Source organism: Telopea speciosissima, chromosome 7, assembly GCF_018873765.1.
Source record: "Telopea speciosissima isolate NSW1024214 ecotype Mountain lineage chromosome 7, Tspe_v1, whole genome shotgun sequence".
In the NCBI taxonomy this organism is placed as follows: Eukaryota; Viridiplantae; Streptophyta; class Magnoliopsida; order Proteales; family Proteaceae; genus Telopea; species Telopea speciosissima.
In genome coordinates this window covers 21,843,875-21,863,188 of record NC_057922.1, presented here as the reverse complement: position 1 = coordinate 21,863,188, position 19,314 = coordinate 21,843,875, and the positions used below count along the sequence as shown (strand labels likewise).

Genomic DNA, 19,314 nt, shown 5'->3' with positions numbered 1-19,314 from the left:
GGCTTTCTTCATGGACTACTTTTCTGGTTAAGTAGTAGTGGATTTTGTCGTCCAAATCATAACATGAATTGTGGAAATTAACATGGAATAAGGCTGCATAATTGGAACAAAGTTTTCTATCTTCTTCTAATAATTAACGTATAAGAAGAGTCATGTCTAAACTATTAACCAATAAGGGATTGGAAGTGCTTTGAGCTTTCTTCTTGGAAGCTTCAGAGCCTTCTTAACGCGCAGGTTTTTTCTTCATGGTCATTATGAGCTTCTTTCTTGTTCAACTGGAATTGGCATTACGCTTATATGCTTTGAACATTCTTTTTTGACAAGGATGCTTTGAATGTTCTTCGGACAAGAAAGTCCGTAACTTTATTAATTTGTCCCTATGTATAGTCTTGACATTAACCATGCACCTACTTTGGTGACTTCTTAAAAGTTCTTAACGCGTTTTCTTTGTCATTTTTTTTCTTTCAAGATGGGTAAGCATAATTAGGGTTGCAATAGGATCGGGTTGGGCCGAGCTTTTGAAAACACAACCTAACCTTGAGTCCCCTTAGTTGGGCTCAGGCCTGACCCAGCCTTGACTCAAGGCCTAGAAAATCCAATCTTAACCCGCCCTTAAGGTTGGGCCAGACTAGGCTGACCTTGATTGGCCCTGATCATGGGGAGGGGGAAGGGAGATGTAGGGACTGGGCCAGGCCAGGGAGGAGGAGGAGGAGAAGGGAAAATTATCTCCTCCAGTTTGCTGACCGGCCCAGTTCCCCAGTTCCTCTAATAGGGGGATGGTGGACCCCACCCGGGCAAAGTGTTTGGGCATGGGTAGAGAGGTCATTTCAGCCCCCCTTTGTTAAAGGAACTAGGGAACTGGGCCGGGCAGCCAACTGGAGGTGATAAAGATCCGGAGGAGAAGAGAAGAAGAAGAAAGAACAATAGGAGGAAAAAGAAGAAAAAGACAGCGTCAGGCTTGGTCATGCTGGGCTCAGCCCAAGGCCTCAACCCTGGCCCGGCTCGGACCTGACTATGGGCCAGAAATTCCTAACCCTGACCCACCCTCAAGGCTAAGGTATTTCACCCCAGGCCCTGTTTGAGCTCAGGGCAGGTCAAGATGGGCTCAGGCAGACAGGCCCAAACTTGCACCCCAACACACAGTCATGTTTCGGCATTCTATTATGGAGCTTTCAGTCCCTGGTCTTTCTTCTCCTCCTCCAATCTAATTCATTTTCAACCATACACCTATTTTGGTGGATTCCTGAAATGTCTTAACGCGCTTTCTTCGTCATTAATTTTCAAGATGAGTACGCACAGTCATGTTTGGGCTGACGTATAATGAAGCTTTCAGTCCCTAATCTTTCTACTTTGGTGGATTCCTGAAATTTCTTAACGCGCTTTCTTCGTCACTCATTTTCAAGACAAATACGCACAGTAATATTTGGACATTAAATTATGGAGCTTTTAGTCCCTGATCTTTCTTCTCCTCCCTCCAATCAAATTCATTTTCAACCATACACCTACTTTGGTGGATTCTCAGAAATTTCTTAATGTGCTTTCTTTGTCACTCATTTTCAAGACAAATACGCAGAGTCATGTTTGGACGTTACATTTATGGAGCTCTCATTACCTAATCTTTCTTCTCCTCCTACAATCAAATTCATTTTCAACCATGCACCTACTACTTTGGTGGCTTTTTTTCATCCTTGGTTTTTTTTAAGGGTGTGTACGTACAGTCATGTTTGGGCGTTGTATTATGGAGCTTTTTGTCCCTGTTTTTTTTCCTCCACCAATCAAACTCATGTTCTACCATGCACCTAGTTTGGTGGCTTCCTGGAATTTCTTAACGCACTTTTTCTTAGTCATTCTTTTTGAAGACATGTACACACAGTCATGTTTAAATGGGACTTTGGGTGTTGTATTATGGAGCTTTCAGCCCCTGATCTTTCTTCTTCTCCTCCGATCAATTTCATTTTCAACCAAACATCCACCTACTTTAGTGTATTTCTGAAATTTCTTAACATGATGCTTTCTTCGTCATTCTTTTACAAGACGAGTACGCAGAGTCACGTTTGGGTGTTTTGTTATGGAGCTTTTAGTCCCTGATATTTCTTCTCCTACTCCAATCAAATTTTTTTTTTTTTAGGATCATGTTGAACAGTGATGGCCACCGAGGAGGGGAGGGTGAATCAGTGGACTCTAAACATCTTTTCCCTCAACAATTTCACTCCTAGTTCACCTGTTGAGATCTTTGACACTCACCACAACCACCCACACAGTCTTCTCAAAAGACACACAATCACACTCTCATAGCAATCCAGACTCAGTCTCATACAACCACAGTCACTGATACTGCTGTCAAGAGCTGCTAAATCAAGTGCTGCCAAGAGTTGATGCTATCACACAATATGGCACTCAACCACACACACTACTAGCACATATAATCACATACACACCCCAGTCTGACAGTCAAAGGCTCTACCAGGTGTGTACACCCATACTGCAGAAAAGCACTTCTGACAAAGGCAAGCAATCATTCACCACACAAAGAAATACGTGCTTCGGTAGTTTGCCTACGTGCACGGAGTAATGGTCACTTGGACCTCAACATCTACTCATCACTAATTTTTTCAGTATAAAACTGAGAGGCCGCACCCACGGCAGATGATGTTTTAGTCACACCTATGACTCAAGACATCTGACTTGCTTCTATCTCTAAGTGTAGAGACAAGGATGTTACCCCCAAAGGTTTCCTAGCACCCACTAGTAACCAACACTGTGTCCAGATGCAACTGGACAACTCAATAAAAACAATTGAGCTTATACAAATACCCTACAATGAAATCCACATAGTATAGGTCTATGGCAGTATAACTTAGCTAGCATATGCAATGGAAATATAGTATATCAAACATAACAGGCAACAAAGTATAGAAAATCTCACAACCATGTACTGTCTCTGATCACTGATGTCCGGTGATGGAGTTTGGCAACTCTGGTAGCTCACTGAAATTTTCAACTTCACCCAATTTGATGTAGAACTGGAATCTTCAAGTGTGCTCAATCATTTATGCTCCGGAATGGTTCCTGGCAGTGTGGGAAACCACTGTCTTCCCTTCTCCTTTCTTTTCATTTCCTTTCCTTTCTCTTTCTTTTCTTTTCTTTTTCCCTTTCTTTTTTTCTTTGTTTCCAACACCGAATCTGAGATGGAGCTTCAAATTTCTTCTTTTCTTTTTTTTATTCTTTCTTTCTTCCTTCCTTCGTTCCTTCTTCTTCCTTTCTCATTCTTCTTTCTTCTTCCTTCTTCTTTTCCCTTTTCTTTCTTGGCTGCAACCACGAAAAAGAGGCTCTAATTTTATGATTTCAAATCTTCAATGGCATCAAGAAAGGCTGGAGACATGAGATAGAGAGGGGAACTCAAACCATGAATGAGCAAATCAACTATTTAGGGTTACAAGCCAAAACAACCTTCTATTTCTTAAAAAATCAAAGCTTGAAAGAGAGAGAGAGAGAGAGATTCCATTCTTGATTGCTTGTTTCTTCTAAAAATGGAAAACCCCTTTTTTTTTCTTTCTTTTTCTTCTCTTCTCTTCTCTTCTTTTCTTCTCTTCTCTTCTCTTCTTTTCTTCTCTTTTTGCTCTCCACGGTTCTATAGTATTCTCTATGGAGAAGAAGACCACCTCTCTCTACTTTTTACAAGAGACCATGTAAATGTCAAAATAGTCCTTTTTAGATGGGCCAATGGAATTTTCAAAAAGAGAATCTTCAATCTCGCATAGATTAAAAAAACTTCCCAAAAGTTAGAGAGTGACTTGCATGAATTCCAAAGTGTTTTTTGAAGAGCCAATCAAAAGCTCTAAAAAGGAATCAAAGATTTTATACAATCTTTTTCAAAAAGCCACTCATGATTCCACTTTTTGAAATCTCTTTAACTTTTGATAATTTCAGAAAGACCCTTCTTGTTTCACTCAATTATATCATTGTAGACAGCACTTATATATATTTGCAAAATAAACCATCTGTAATGCTGGCCGAAAGCATGAGATGAAATCTAAAAAATTTTAGATTTGCTTCTATTCTGTGTACCCATACGAGAAAATTCATAACTCCCTCGTCTGACATCGGATTAACGAACCATTTGAACCGATGGAAAGAGGACTTGACGAACTAAAATATTCATGTAGAATGCTCCGCCTAATTCTGTCATTATACCCTGTAAAAAAGTCGACGAACACGCTGCCAGTGTAGAAACCTATGAAATCAACATTCTTAATACACCTAGCCTTCATCCAAGGCTGTTTAAGACTTCCAAACACAACACTGAACAATCTTATGCTGCCACATAATCCCCGGATGCTTCAACATCATTGCCAACATATCACATCATTGTCAAATGACTAAAATGCCCCTGTGAGCTGTGTCAACACTCCATAGACCTCTGTGACTGATAAAATCACCAATATACTACTAGATGCTCTCTGTCATCTGGCTGGAACATTTGTACTCTGCAAAATTATATATATGCCTCTGAATGCTGTCCATGCCTAAAATGACATAAATGCCGATGAACACGCTGCCAGTGTGGATACCTATGAAATCAACATTCTTAATACACCTAGCCTTCATCCAAGGCTGTTTAAGGCTTCCAAACACAGCATTGAACAATCTTATGCTGCCACATAATCCCCGGATGCTCCAACATCATTGCCAACATGTCACATCACTGTCAAATGACCAAAATGCCCCTGTGAGCTGTGTCAACACTCCATAGACCTCTGTGACTGACAAAATCACCAATATACTACTAGATGCTCTCTGTCACCTGGCTGGGCCATTTGTACTCTGTAAAATTACATAAATGTCCCTGAATGTTGTCCATGTCTAAAATGACAGAAATGCCCCTGAATGACTCCCAAACACTATGGGACCTCTGTATACACTGTCAAACCCCTGTAATGATATCACTGCCATTATGAACACTGTAAGAACTACTGGGGATGGTGGGGACACTATCCAGTCACTGCCTGCACTCCCATAAGCATGTATACTCAACCAGAATGCTACCTGAACTAGCCTGAGCGTTGTAACTGCATTAAGACCAAAACAACACACATGCACTGTGTTGACAACAATGACAACCAACACACAGTCATTGCCATCTGCACTGTGTGTTCAACAGATCATTCTTGGTGTCACCAGACAGTTACATAGAGTTGTAATCAATTTTTTTTTCACCAAAAATATCCCTCATTTAATGACATGAGACAAAGAACTTATAAGGGTAGTACTGTACGTAAGTCTATAATATAACATAGCCCACAAATAACTCTTAAGATATAAGAGTAGGGGTTATAGAAAAAATGTTTATAAAAAAAATGGTAAATTACACATCACCCCTTGGTTTTCAAACGAAACTCAGATCACCCCCTTGTTTTTGAAAAAAAACCCAAATCACCCCTGGTTTAGAACCCAATATGATAAATTAGTCTCTATCGTTAGTTTTATGCTGTTAAGTGATGATGTCAGCCAGTTAAATAAATTTAAATCCCTAAACTACCCTTGACCAATGTTGAAGATGAAGGAAGGGTAGTATTGTAAATTTAATTCTAATGTTTTTGTACAAAGGTAAAAATGTAAAATAGTCCTTTCACACCAATAACTAATAGTTAACTAACACCGTTACTGTAGAAGAGGTGATTTGAGTTTTTTCAAAAACCAGGGGGTGATCTGAGTTTCGTTTGAAAACCAGGGGGTGACGTATAATTTACCCCTATTTTTTTTGAAAAATTTCCTTTTGTAGATATTGAATTTTGTCACTCCAAAATAGCCCACTTTCTGGTGCCAGTGATTGGATCCCAAAACACCTCTCAAAGATTTTTTTTTGATGGAAATGACTGTTTTGTCCCTAAAACAAGTTGGATGCCCAAACACTATCAGAATAGGCTGAAACTTGGTGGAAAGCTTTGTTTTATCATATTAAAATATGTCCTAAAATTTGTGCAAATAAGAAACTGTTTGGCCATCCTTTCACTAAACCCTGATTATGTGGACCTCACCTACTTCAGGCACATATATCTGAATGTGTTCCCGACCCAATTTGTGATTGATATTTGTATCATTATGTAGCATGTAACAGAAGAAGATATGGCTAAACCAAATTCAAATTCGAATTCTGAGTTGATGAAGTCAACGTATATAATCAGGACTCCTAGATCGTTGATACCTCCTCCAACTTAGGAGATAAGAGTTTGAAACAAACTCAATCTTATTTTCAAATGTAAACACCATTGTATATTCAAATTACAGTTACACAATATTTTTATAAATACAAAGACCCTATCGACAAATCGTCATAGGGAAGAGTTCCAACAATTCAAACTTCCTAACTTAGCATATATCAAAACATTTCCATAGATACATGGATCGTAAAAATCTGATGGTCGGATTGAAAGTTTATCACCATCTTTAAGTTTATGACAAAAAGATTTCATTTCGACCATTCTAAGGATGCCACCTCAGTACCCCTGCATCATCTCCTTTTATCCCTCTTACATCATCCCATTTTTTCTCTCTTACAACATCGCTCTCACCATAGCCACCCATTTTCCCCTCCAATAGTATCCTTACAAAGACAAATCTACCCTTATTATACCCGTGTATATATATATTACAACATGCATAAATACCCCCAAGAAATTAAATCAATTTACATGTCTACTATCAACTTGGCTCGAGCATGTCCTGATTCCACACGGTTTTGCTCTCCTATACCAAGATGGACCATTAAAAACCAAACAACAGTGAGAAGCTCTCCACCCAGACTAAGCCTTTGACCATGGTAATTTCCCCTACAATGACTTGCTGTATAATACAACATCTCAAACCACACAAGACTCATCATCTCCCATCTCTTCTCTATATCCAACTTAAGCAACGATTTCGCAAGCCTGGATGCATCGAACAATACTGATTTGCTCCTATCTCCTTTCACCTCTATTGGGGGAACCTGTGTGTCTACTTCATGCAATTTCCTACAAGCTTGTGATTCATCAATTTCGATTTCCAATCGATGGAAAAAGTTTTTGGCCTCAGCACATGTGTCCCCAAATCTGATTTGTCCAATCCCTGCGGTCAACATGAAAGGGCGTGACACCAAAAGATATAACAAATAATTTGATACAGCTCTGCTCTTCCTCTGGTTGGAAAGAATTTTTTCTGAATTAATCTCTTTATGATGATCTCCATCATCCAAGAAATAACAAATATCTGTAGCAATGTGCCAAAGCAAAATGCTTTCATCAAATTCAACTTTGATACTCCGATCAAGTATATCATCATAGTAATCGATCATTTGAAGTGCTAATTCCCCTCTGCAAGTGCTGAAATACTTGTAAGATGTGGAATCTGTTGCATTGCGTAACTTCTGATTCAAGTCCTCAAATATGGATGTTTTAAGATCATCAGTGACACCTATATATGTTCTGTACCAGAACTTGTCATAAATTTCCTTGACATGAATGAGCTTCATCATTTTTCCAACGATTGATGACTGATCTTTGATACAAAACTTGATTAAGTTGTATTGTGCCATGGAATTCGACCATCTTGGTTGGTCGATTGGTCTAAAATAAGAAACAACTCTAAATAAAAGTGTTGATAACTGATTGAGGTTCTTCTTCTTCATCCAGATGATAGTCCATTCTGAGAAGACTAATCGAGTTAGTGACCAAATCTCTAAAGCAATAGCCCCTCCCAAAAGTACATAAGTTATTACTACCTCAATCTTTGAGTAGTTAATCTTGTTGATGGACAAGTAGAAGATAATGAAAGCAGAAGTGATGGAGGAAGCACTAAAGATGCGAAGAATGCAACCTGTAAGTGTATGAATCACAGCAGCCTTTGTGTAGAGAACCTCATACACAAACCCAAGCTCAATCTCAATGACTTTATAAGCTTGATCCCAAGAACGTTTCATGAAGAAGGATTGACTTTCATTCCGATCATGGAAAGTGAGAATAAGATCAACAATAAGGCGCTTAAATATCTGAAAGAAACGGTGGGCTTCAAATATAAGATCCTCATCGCTTATAATTTTGCTCTCTTCTTCAACATAATTACTCCCATGGGAAAGCCGCCGCCGCCGCCGCAACTGTGACCTTGGCTCTGGCTCACAGACTATTTCTGCTTTTAGTCCGGCACTCTTTTTGGAACAGTATTCCTCCATGAATTTGGCATAGTTGGGTCCAGGGTCAGGAGCAGTGACCATAGACTCCCTAAAATTATCTCGGCTTGCAACCATTAGAGCCCATGTCCTCTCTGAGTACTTGATGATTCCTGCAATAAACATTAGGATGGTGACTAACCACAGTTTGGCTCCTGGTAGCTTGGTTTCTGATAGAGTCCTGATGAAGATGTAAAATGCAACTCCGACTTGAACATTGAGTCCAAGAAAGTGCCTGAGCCACAATTCGTTGTCTTCCAAAGAGAAAGCAGTGATGGTATCAGGGCCACCAAGGTGTAAAAGAAGAAAAGGTGACCAAAATGCAAGTAGATCATCATTGTTTTGATTTGCTGATGATGAATGATCTTCGGAATCTCCATTATGCGAAAGGACACCAAGAGCCAAGGTTGCAACACTATCAGCCAACAAGTAGCCCAACCAAAGAAGAAGGCTAACCCACTTGGTCACAATACGCTTTCTATGGCTTCCGAAAAGGATAAGTAACACCTGAATGGAGAGGCTGATAAGAACCAATGTCCTAAGCTCCCATACCTTCCATAATTTACTTATCTTTGATAGAAACATTTTCACAAACACTTCTTCTTCCTAGTTTTGGCAGGATTTATATATCCCTCCCTACCTACCTGTAATTAAACAACCAAAGTCTATAATCTTTCAAACATGGTATAGAATCATATGTTTTTTTAAAAGGGAGAGAGAGAGAGAAAAAAGTTCATTTCTTGTTTTAGAGGCATGCAATTAAGGACTGTCAGAAAAGCATATTTAATTCCCTTACCCAATTATAATAATTAGGGATTCATGTCGATGGACTGTCAGAAATGCATCTCTTTCATTTTCTTATGAAAGCTAAAACCTGGCCTGTGGCAAGGAACTAATTAAGCTGAAAATTGATCTCAAATACCTGAAGAAGCAATTTAAGAAAAAACTTCAATACCCAGAATAAGAGTTCCTAGCTCAGGGAAGGAAAATCAAGAAACCCAAGAGAAATACAAATTATGTATTATATAAGAGTTCCTCAGGGAAGGAAAATGAAATAGATGCATACTGTACTTATCACCTGAAGAAATGAAACCTCTAATTCTCAGCTTCCAAAATGAACAAAATGGTTTCGATCGAATTGAAGATAGACAGCTATGGTGCACCCACCAATGGTTCACGGCCAACATGGCTGCTGTATGTAGTATCTATATATGCTCCGCTCATCTAAGTTAAGTTTGGAAAATTACCAAAGACACCTGCAAAGAAAGAAAGAGATCGAGAAACTATCTCTCTTGATGAATCTCTTTGGATGAAATCGATGCCCAATATTTTAGAAAGAGAAACAAAAGAGAGGGAGTGAGTAAGTGTGTGTTCTACATATATCGAGACGCACAAAGACTGTCTTACCCTTATCTGAACGCCTTACCCGAACGGGGATAAGGTGGAACCTTCTCTTTGATATAGTTTGAGCCTGACACTCGATTGGACTGAAACTACAAGGTAACTCACCGGAAGGATCGAAACCACATCCGTGGAGATTTGGATCCTGTCCAGCACGGGGTGTGTGTGTGGTGATCTCCCAGTGTGGTCCCTCCAGCTGACACGTGTGTTGGAGAGGATCCAAGGGTTTTAACTTGTAAATCAAGAGATCGAGTGAAACTCAACTTAAATGAGCCAATGTGTTGGGCTGAGCTCGAGTGCAATTTTATTCAAAATTGCTTCCGGTCATCTCTACACGAGAGGGCCATATAGGACACTAGGATGGCGTCCCATCAAGGGATAGGGTTAGAAATGCGGTGTTAAACAGTTCAGTTTCGGTGTAAATAATTCATTTCGTTTTGTTTCTTTTCGATGTAAGTTTTTCTAGGTAAAATCAAAATCGAATCGTTTTAGTAAATGGTTTTCGGTTTTAAATAGCTTTTAAATTATTTTATTAGGTTTTTTATTTTTATTCAAACAACTACTTTCTTTTTAAAATTTTTATTGAAAAATATTTAAGCTTAACATTGAATTGTTTAAATTTTTTATTTTATATAAGGATTTAAGCTTAACATTGAACTGAATTGGTTTTCTTTTTTGAATAGAAAATATATATTAAGCTGAAGATAAAAGAATTTGTACAATATTGTCTGAGAGCATTATCTGCTCTTTGTTAATAGATACGTATGTTGTCAAAACATTAAGAAGGGGTAGGATTTATTCATTTGTGGTATGAGCTAAAGACACTGAAGTCGAAGCTTGATTGGCCTTGAAAAGTATTGAAAGAAGAGGCCAGTGTCGCACAGCAGCATTTGGATTCTTTATCTTATCCACAATATCCTTGTTACTACACCACACTTCCTTGATGTTGTGTACCTCTCTTGTAGAAAATTCCAAGCCCTGGTTAATGCCAAAGATTTCTGTCTCCAAAAATATGTTAGTTTCCAAAAAACTTGTAGCTATGATTTTAATTCTCCCTGCAGCAAAATGGTAAATACCCATCCAAATCTGTTTATATTGGAGGCAATTGTTCCTGCGCATATAAGAACAGGATAGTGAAATATCGGCATAGTATCTAAACAAAATAAAAGAGGAATATCAAAAGCATATGATGAGGAATTGTCACAAAATTGGGGGGGTAGGGGGTAAATATTAAGATCACACAACCATTTTTTACTAATGTTCATAATCCACATCGGATCTGGTTTAGCCGCCATATGTATTACCATGTTCCTATGCTGCCAAATAAAATAACAAGTTATAATAAACATTGGAAAAAAAAAAAAAAAACATTTAGCCATGGTTTTGTCACGAAATTTGTCACATAAATGGGAATCACAGAGCTAGATGACAGTGGGGTGGGAGAGATGTTCCGATTTCAATCCCAACGGGCCTGCCATCTAACTCAAAGTTTGTATCAACTCTGGCATCTCAAATCTCATCTCTTGTTTGAAAGAAGATTTGGAACAGTTTCACTTCTTCGAAAATGAGAACTTTCTTATGGAGATCTTGTGCAGGGGGTATTCCTTCAGGAGTTGATATTGGGAGACTCCAGCTCCCCATTGACCCTCTCTGTCCTCAATGTGGCGCAGCTGTAGAGATGGTTGATCATCTTTTGCTGGATTGTGAATTTGCTAGAGCATCTTGGTTTGGATCCCGTCTTGGATACTCTCCTCCTATAAATCCAAAGTTGGAATGGTTGGTCTGGGTTATGTAAAGGGCAGAGGCAAGAATTGGAAGGTCTTGCAGCGGCTATATGTTGGCAATTATGGAAAGCTCAAAACAATCTTATTTTTAATGGAGTGACTGGATCTCCCTTGGAAGTCAACCGGCGAGCTGAAATCCTATTTGGGGAATTTGAACATGCCCAGTTGAAGACCACTGCTACCTCAAGTCTGCAACTATGGATAGGAATCCATCAAATCTTACAACCTAGAATCCCCCTTCAACTGGAACATTCCTTCTCAACACAGACGCTGCCCTCAAGTATGGTAAAGGTGGGCTTGGTTTTGTCATCCGCGACTGGAAAGGAGTGGTTACTTCGGATACATCTGAACCAGTTTCAATTCAAACAGTTCTACAAGGAGAACTTATAGCTATCAGAAGTGGTTTGCTTCGTTGCACTTCAGAGGTTATTGAATGTGTTAGAGTGGAATCAAACAGCTTGGAAGCAGTTAAATACAACACTACTGATTCTCCTCCCCTTTTTGATATCCTCCCATTTATTTCGGATGTCAAACTTCTAATGACTCACATTAGAACTTGTAATTTTCTTCATATTCCCAGGGAGATTAACAGCGTGGCCGACTTCTTGGCTTAAAAGGTGAACTCCTTAGCAGGAAAGACTGACTGGCCAAATTCCACTCCTTTGCTGTTCGATTTTCGTAAGACCGACTCCTTGCGCTTTTCCTGCACCCTTAATTGAGCTTATTTCTACCAACCAAGAAAAACAATTTTTGGAATTTCCTATTGCCACAAGGGGAAAATGCTTTTTGAATAGGGTTGTCAATTTTACTTGCCTTGGCCACTTACTATCCGGCCCTCATTGGAGGCCATTTCAATTTACCCACCTAAGAATATATATTTATTTATTAGGGAGAAGCTTTTCTGGTCTAACAGTTTACATAATAAGTTACAGTCGGAATGCCTACTGCCACATAACAGATTGGATTAGACAAAAATTTTGCGGACAGATAGATCTCCAAGGTCCCATGTTCGCATGTCACACATTTCAGCCCAACTGAAGGTCGATACGTGGCAAAACAAAGCACAAAAAAATTAAAAGAGGTCCAATAATAGCTAGAGTACCAGTAGATATGCATGGACATATGCTGGAATGCAAAATTTATCATTTGACCCTTCCACGTGGACCAGTTAGGTGTCCCAATCAAAGATATCCATACATGCTCTGCCAACAAGAGCACCTATGGCTTATACATATACAATATGTAAACTTCAGTCAATCATTTAGTCATCTTTACCCATTTAACAGCCTTACCCGAACCTCATTTGGATGGTAAGGTAATGAATTTATACCAAGCTATCACAAAAAAAAAAAAAAATTAAACCCTTGAGGATAGGTGGGTAGGAAAAGGGTAAGGCCATTATCCTACCCTACCCCCTACCCTACCAGTTGACAGCCCTACTTTTGGGCTGCAAACTTACCAAATGGATTAGGGACAAAGACAACATTTAGATCTTTATGTACTGAAAATATACAAGTTAAAATTAATTTATTTTGAAACTTATTTTATTTTAATGAGAGAAAAACAAACATCGAGAGACAAGTATAGAATGTACCTCTAGCAATATTGTTCCCCTGGATCTGGCTCTCCTCCAGCCGTGGCGGGAGGTGGAGGATCCTGCCCAGCAAAACTCCTGGGTTTGGTCATTTCAAGGGGAGGGGGGGGGGGGGGGAGCGGGGGGCTCGCTACAGCAGGAGGAGAGCCAAATTATGTTTCCCCCGTTTTGGTAGTACGGGGCCCTATTGGTTACAGAAATAAATAAACTATGGGGCGCTGTTCTCCGTGCCGCAGCGCAGCCTGCACCTAGGCACATGGGGGTGGGCGCAATGACCACCCTGCCCCCCTGCACAGGCTGCCCATGTGCCTGGGCTCTGTATGTATTATATCCTTCTTCATAATACATTCAGAGCCAAAAAAAAAAAATAAGAGAAATAGTAGCAGATAAGTCTAATAACAGAGAAAATAGGTCCCAAGGTCAACAAACTTTGTTGTCCAAGATCAAGAAAAAGGTATACAGAAATTTCCTTCTTTATTCTCATAATTCTCACTGCCAAAGTCTTCTTCCTCATCCCAATCCTATATCATCATCACCACCATATCCTTATTTGCAATCAACAATGTCAACATTGTCATATTGTAATCACCACTCAAGATGGCATCGGCATCACTCTTCACCATCGACAGCATCATTGCGTAATACCTCAGGCTTCCTGAACAAAAGAAACCATTTAGTGTCAGTTTGGATCACAAGAACTTCAATTATTATGATTTTAGGATGTATGATTAATAGCTAAGGATCAGATGGTCACGTATCCTCTTGGTATCCTCAATGGCTTGTTAATTGTGTATGCAACCATGTGGTCTAAGGTTCAAGGCTTGGTTGACTAGGAGATGAAGAGATGGTCACGTAGCATTCTAGATTCCAACCACAATTTGCAGTTATCATGGTTCATGGAAGTTGGAAGTGTTAACCTATTTCAGGTTCCCATTTCTGTGATGCAGGAAAATTGATAAAGGGGATCAAGGTTCGAGATTTCCATGATGCTAATCAATGTCACCTAAATCAACGTAGAATTGAACAAATTCTCAATAACTAATCCAAACTGAATGCTATTGTGAGATACTACCATGCTGAAGTGTTAAGCTACTGCTTGAAGAAAGAAGCCTCAACAGTGCTGAACTGAAGTGTTACTGCTTGAAAGAGTAAGCCATTGTAAGAGCTTAACAAGCTCACTTTTTATTTTCCAGTCAAAGAATCATTGCATAAAGGTATACCATTCTTGGTTCAGATTGCAGTCTATGTTATGTGTAGTTTCTAACTGTAGAATAAACATAGAACCTGAAAAAGTAAGGTAATGTAATGGCTTTTTAGTTTACCAACTATCCTAAAAATGGTAACGCCTTCCTGGTTCAATCCAGTTTGACCAGCCATTCCAATTCAACTTTCAAAAACCCTAGTGACAACGCACTATGATAGGGTTTCACAGCATTGGCTCTGTACCCTGGATCTAGTAAATTACAATCCATATATAATATAGCATAGCTATGTAGTAGCTAATGTTTAATAAATAGTTAAGGAATCTAACCTTATGAAGGCAGGAAGTTTGTTGACAGTTGGACTTGATGGAGGATATTTTTCGTTGTCCATCTCTATATCAGGAACACGAGCTATCATAGACCAATCTTCCTCTATCCCCTTCTGCCACTGCTCTGTCAAAACTTGACACCCAGCCATATTTATTTCTTGAAGTTTAGTGAGTTGTTGCAGCTCATTAGGCAATGAAACTAACTTGGGGCAAAAGTGGATATTCAGTGTCCTAAGTTCCCTGAGTTGGTGTAGCCCTCTTGGTAAAGAATTTACTTCTGGCAATGACCCAATTGTCAATGACTTGAGCTGGGGAATTTCTGGTATAGAATGTAGACTTCCAACATTACCTTTCAGCGCAAGGTATTCCAGAGGTGGAAAAGGTTTATAATGACAAATGGCTGGGCAATTACGAATCGCTAATTTCCTCAATGTTACTGGCAGGGCTGGAAGTACTTTCAAACTGGGACAATTACTAAGTATCAGTTCCATGAAACAAGGGCTTTCCCCTTCCTTTGTTTCCAGTTTCCACGTCTCCCAACAAGGCATTTTCTCCAAAAATAGTTTCTCTAGCTTTGGAAATCCCTTTAGGTCACAGCGGTCTATAATTTTAATCCGATCCATTTCACATATATGGAGGAACTTAAGGGATGGAAGTTCACCTTTCAGGAGGGGTAAATGGTCCACATTCAGGCATTTACAAAATTTCAAAGAGACAAGATTCACAAGTGATGCATCCTCGAGCCATTTGGGAAACTTGGATCCCATATAGTTCCATATTTCCAATCTTCTCAAGTTTTTATGGGGGTTGATGCCTTCAAACACTTCTGCCACCCTCTCCATCTCACTAGCACTGCAATCTTTTGACACCATAGCCTCCTTATACATATGCACCAATAACAAAGAATTGCAACGCCTCTTGCAATCTGAATTTTGTGGGCACAGATGTTTCTTGCCATCCAAAACTAGAGAAACTATACCTTCTTTCCCTTTTAAATTTGCTCTTCCAGCATCATCCATATCATTAATTCTCTCCATATTACTAATAATTAAGTTTCCTTGGAGATGTGTGAGTTTCCCTAGCTCTCCAGTGCTATTCTCACCTCCCACAATGAACTCACTCAACGTCTGCATTTTATTCATTCTTCCAATCCCATGTGGTAAATGATTCATGGGAGTGGCATCATTTTCCAGATGCCTCAACTTTTGAAGCTTCCAAATCCCTTTGGGCAATTCATGGAGTAGTGAATGAGAAACCTTCAAGGTTTGAAGCAAATAAAGATTGCATATGAATGGAGGAAGCTTCTTGATTCGTGTATAAGATAAATTAAGGTACCTTAATTGTTTCAATGTACGAACAGAATGTGGCAACTCCTCTATTAGAGGTAGACTCAAATCTAATGCACGAAGAAACTTCAAATGAGAGAAGAAATCACCTGGCACTCTGAGGTAGCTCGGATTCCCGAAACATAAAAGGGTGCGCATTTTGTTAGCTTTGTCCAATGAGCTGAGAATAGGCTTTGTCTTCTCTAAAAAATGCAATGATGAATGGCGGGTACTTGAAGTCAATGGGGGTCCTTTGAAGGTTCCATCTGTCATAACAGAGCATTCATCCTCTGCTATGTAACGAACAATATCATGTAATGGCTCATACATCTTGCATCTAACTATGTTACCATTGTCATCTCTCTCTATGTCCTTAAAGAAAGAAGTTTGTGACAACAGTTCATCAAAATAATCCCCACCAATTTTCTCATGATTGATAAAACCTTCAGCCATCCATAACTGGGTCAACACTTCCTTATCGACCCAGAATCCTTTCGGGAATAGTGAACAGTACTTGAAGCACCTTTTCAGATATGCAGGCAAGCGAACATAACTCGATACAGAAGTCTGTAATACATCCTTCCACACATTATGCTGAGGGTTTTGTTGCCACATCCCATATCTGGAAGCATCCCAAATCTCACATTCCATGATAGATTTCCATCCTCCTTTCGTATCCTCCAAAAGAAGAATGCCCCCCCAAGCCTTAGCAAACAGAGGAAATCCACCAGTTTTCTTAAACATCTCCCTGTGGAAGTGCTCCTTAAACTTGCTGTCCTGGTCGAAATCGCCCTTCAAAAAAACTCCACTGTGCCAGAATGCCAAACATCCACACAGACGATAGATAGAGTTCTTGTCCAGAGGCTGCAACAAGTAAGGTGTGCCCAATTCATTCGCCACCTTCTCACTTCTGGTCGTGACCAAAATCCGGCTTCCCTTATGTCCAGTTTGAAGGGTTTTTATCCATAGCAACACCCTATTGACATCCTCAGCCCACACATCGTCTAAAACAAGGAAAAATTTCTTCCCTGTCACAAATTCTTGTAGAAACTGTGAGGGATCAGAGCCATCAGATGATGTGAAGTTTGCAGATTCTAAAATTAACTTAGAAACCCCTTCCGCATCAAAATCAGAACCTTCACAATCACCAACAGGAACCCACATTCTGATATCAAAATGCTCCCTCACCTTCTCATCACAGGCGACAAGTTGAGCTAGGGTCGTCTTCCCAATACCCACTGGACCAAGAACAGAAATCACAGGAAATGCCTGCTCAATCTCCTCTTCATCTGACAATAACATTTCAATTATATCCAATTTGTCAGCCTTCCTCCCAAAAACGTGTATCTCAGGAAAAGATTTTGGGTCTTCAGAATAGACCCTAAACCCAGAAGAGGGTTCCACCTCCTTTTGGGATATCGTCTCTATTTTAGCTTTCAACTCACCAATCTCACTGTTAAGACGAATCTTTCTCAAGGGAAAGAAATCACGAAAAAGGGTTAAGGATTTGCGAACCTTGTCACTAGTTCGGGCAACCAGACCATTGCTCCCCTGTTCATCATCAATTTGGGTTTGGGCATGGAAAGCCCTGGTGCCAATCCGAGAAACAACGAAGTGGCCTTCATGTTGTTGAATCTGTGAAGTGAGAGCCTCGGAAATTAATATGTCTATGAGGTCTTCAACATCGTAGACCAGGTCTTTCAGCTTTAGAAAATCGGCATGCTTTGCTTTCCAGCCCTCAGAACCTCTTTCCATTGATTTGAGGGATTTCGCCTCTTCGTCCTGAATATCTGCTTGGATTTTCTGGAGGATGAAAGATTTTTGCTCTAGTTCTTTATGGCCTCTGCACCCGTTTTGCACGATGGTCATTAAGTCATTCAATTCATCAGAAATAAGGGCCTTCAATGCATCAGAAATCAATTTATTCGCCATCTCTCTCTCTCTCTCTCTCTCTTCCTTCTGCTACTTTGTATTACGAACTTCGAGAGACCAAACAATTAGGACTAGGGCCTTCTGCTCTAGTCCTTCTGCTACTTTGTACTCCTTCTGCTCCATCAATCCGTGAGAGCGAGGACTGACCTGATCACCCCTGGCTGACTTCCTTTTGTGACTTTTCCGTTATGTTGATCATCTGAGTTGCGCGTTAAACGCGATTCTAAACACACCACCTAAAATCTAAACCGTTCAAATATTTTCCTTTAATCTTAACCGTTCATGTATTAACCGGTTACACCGACCTCCGGTTTCTAAAAAAATAAGGGTAGGAAAATGCCGGTGGTGGAGGCAAGTTGGTGACCGCCGATGGTGGTCGTGCATATACAGAGTTTTGGGAGTGAGAATCTAGGGTTTCTTCTTTTTCCTACTCTTCTTCTTCGTCGCAGCTTCAGGTTTTGGGGGTGATAATCTAGGGTTTCAAAATTTTCCTATTCTTTTTTGTCGCAGAGGAGTACTTCAGGTTTTGGGGATGATGTTTCAAATTTCGTCCAATCGATAACACACCTAGCAAGGGTTTCAAATTTCGTCCAATCAATAACACCCCTAGCAAGAAGAACAAGGGAATTGCTGTGCAATAGTACATCGTTGCTGCCCTTTTTTTTTATTTTATTGAACTAACCATCTTGTTCAAAATATTGCGCAACAGAGAGAAACACCAATTGCAACAAAATCTGGCTTATGGACGCGTTAGAGTTCCCAATTAATAAATGTACCAATTACAATAAATATTAAATTGCCATTCTCTTGCAAGACCAACTCTAATTTGACCCAGAAAGAGCTAGCTCACAACACCTTAAAACTCTAGCTTTGTGCGGCGCCAGAGCCTATGTTTTGCATTGTACCTGATGGTGTTATCGGTCCTCATGCGGATCTAATGAGGGATGGGCTTGTTCTACCTCATCTTCTTCGCGAGCTTCTTCTTGATTTTCAAGGTTTTATGCGACGGCATCTTGGCTTATGATGCGGAGCTCGGGGACGAGGATGAGGAAATCGGAACAGAAGTGATAGAACCCTTTGCTGCCCTATAAACATCTGGAAATTGTTTAATCCCAATCGTGGAATGGTTTACTATCGCTGCAAGCACCCCCGCTACTCCAATCTCCTTTGTGGAGACTGCTATTTCTCCAATTGAAATGACCCGTTTCATTTAGTAAATGGGTTGTGTGAATCTGACCTTCGCTTCTACTGTGTCGAGAGGGAAGCGCAGTAGCAGAGGTGAATGACGTCACCTTTGGTGGTTTCGGTTGGGATGAAGAGGCGAAACCGGAGGTTACGGTGACGTCGAAGGTGTCATCGAACCAATGGATTTAGTAATCGTGGTCAAGGATCACGATTTCGCTATTACAATAACAGATGAGCTCAGTCTTAGCCTCGATTTTCTCAACATCAGCTCTCCATTAAGGATCGTATCATCAGTATCCCAAGATTTCATCTCTTGTTGACTGTGGAAATCATGATTCTGGTTCTTTCAATTCGTCTCA

The 19,314-nt window shown here is 39.9% G+C and overlaps 3 protein-coding genes and 1 pseudogene across 4 annotated transcripts in view; all 4 read right to left on the bottom strand.

The window, feature by feature from the left end:
- LOC122670148 (UBP1-associated protein 2B-like) overlaps positions 1-19,314 on the bottom strand; it is a 53,389-nt gene that overhangs the window by 15,443 nt on the left and 18,632 nt on the right. The gene's annotated exons all lie outside the window — the stretch shown is intronic.
- Positions 6,689-8,788, bottom strand: LOC122668349. Its single transcript, XM_043864934.1, has one exon. The coding sequence runs from the start codon at positions 8,786-8,788 to the stop codon at positions 6,689-6,691; it is 2,100 nt and encodes a 699-aa protein (XP_043720869.1).
- LOC122668348 (disease resistance protein RGA2-like) lies at positions 13,592-17,770 on the bottom strand. Its single transcript, XM_043864933.1, has 2 exons — positions 14,514-17,770; positions 13,592-13,637 (listed from the first exon to the last, which is right to left on the bottom strand). The coding sequence occupies exons 1-2, from the start codon at positions 17,768-17,770 to the stop codon at positions 13,592-13,594; spliced, it is 3,303 nt and encodes a 1,100-aa protein (XP_043720868.1).
- Positions 18,627-18,850, bottom strand: LOC122670150 (annotated as a pseudogene).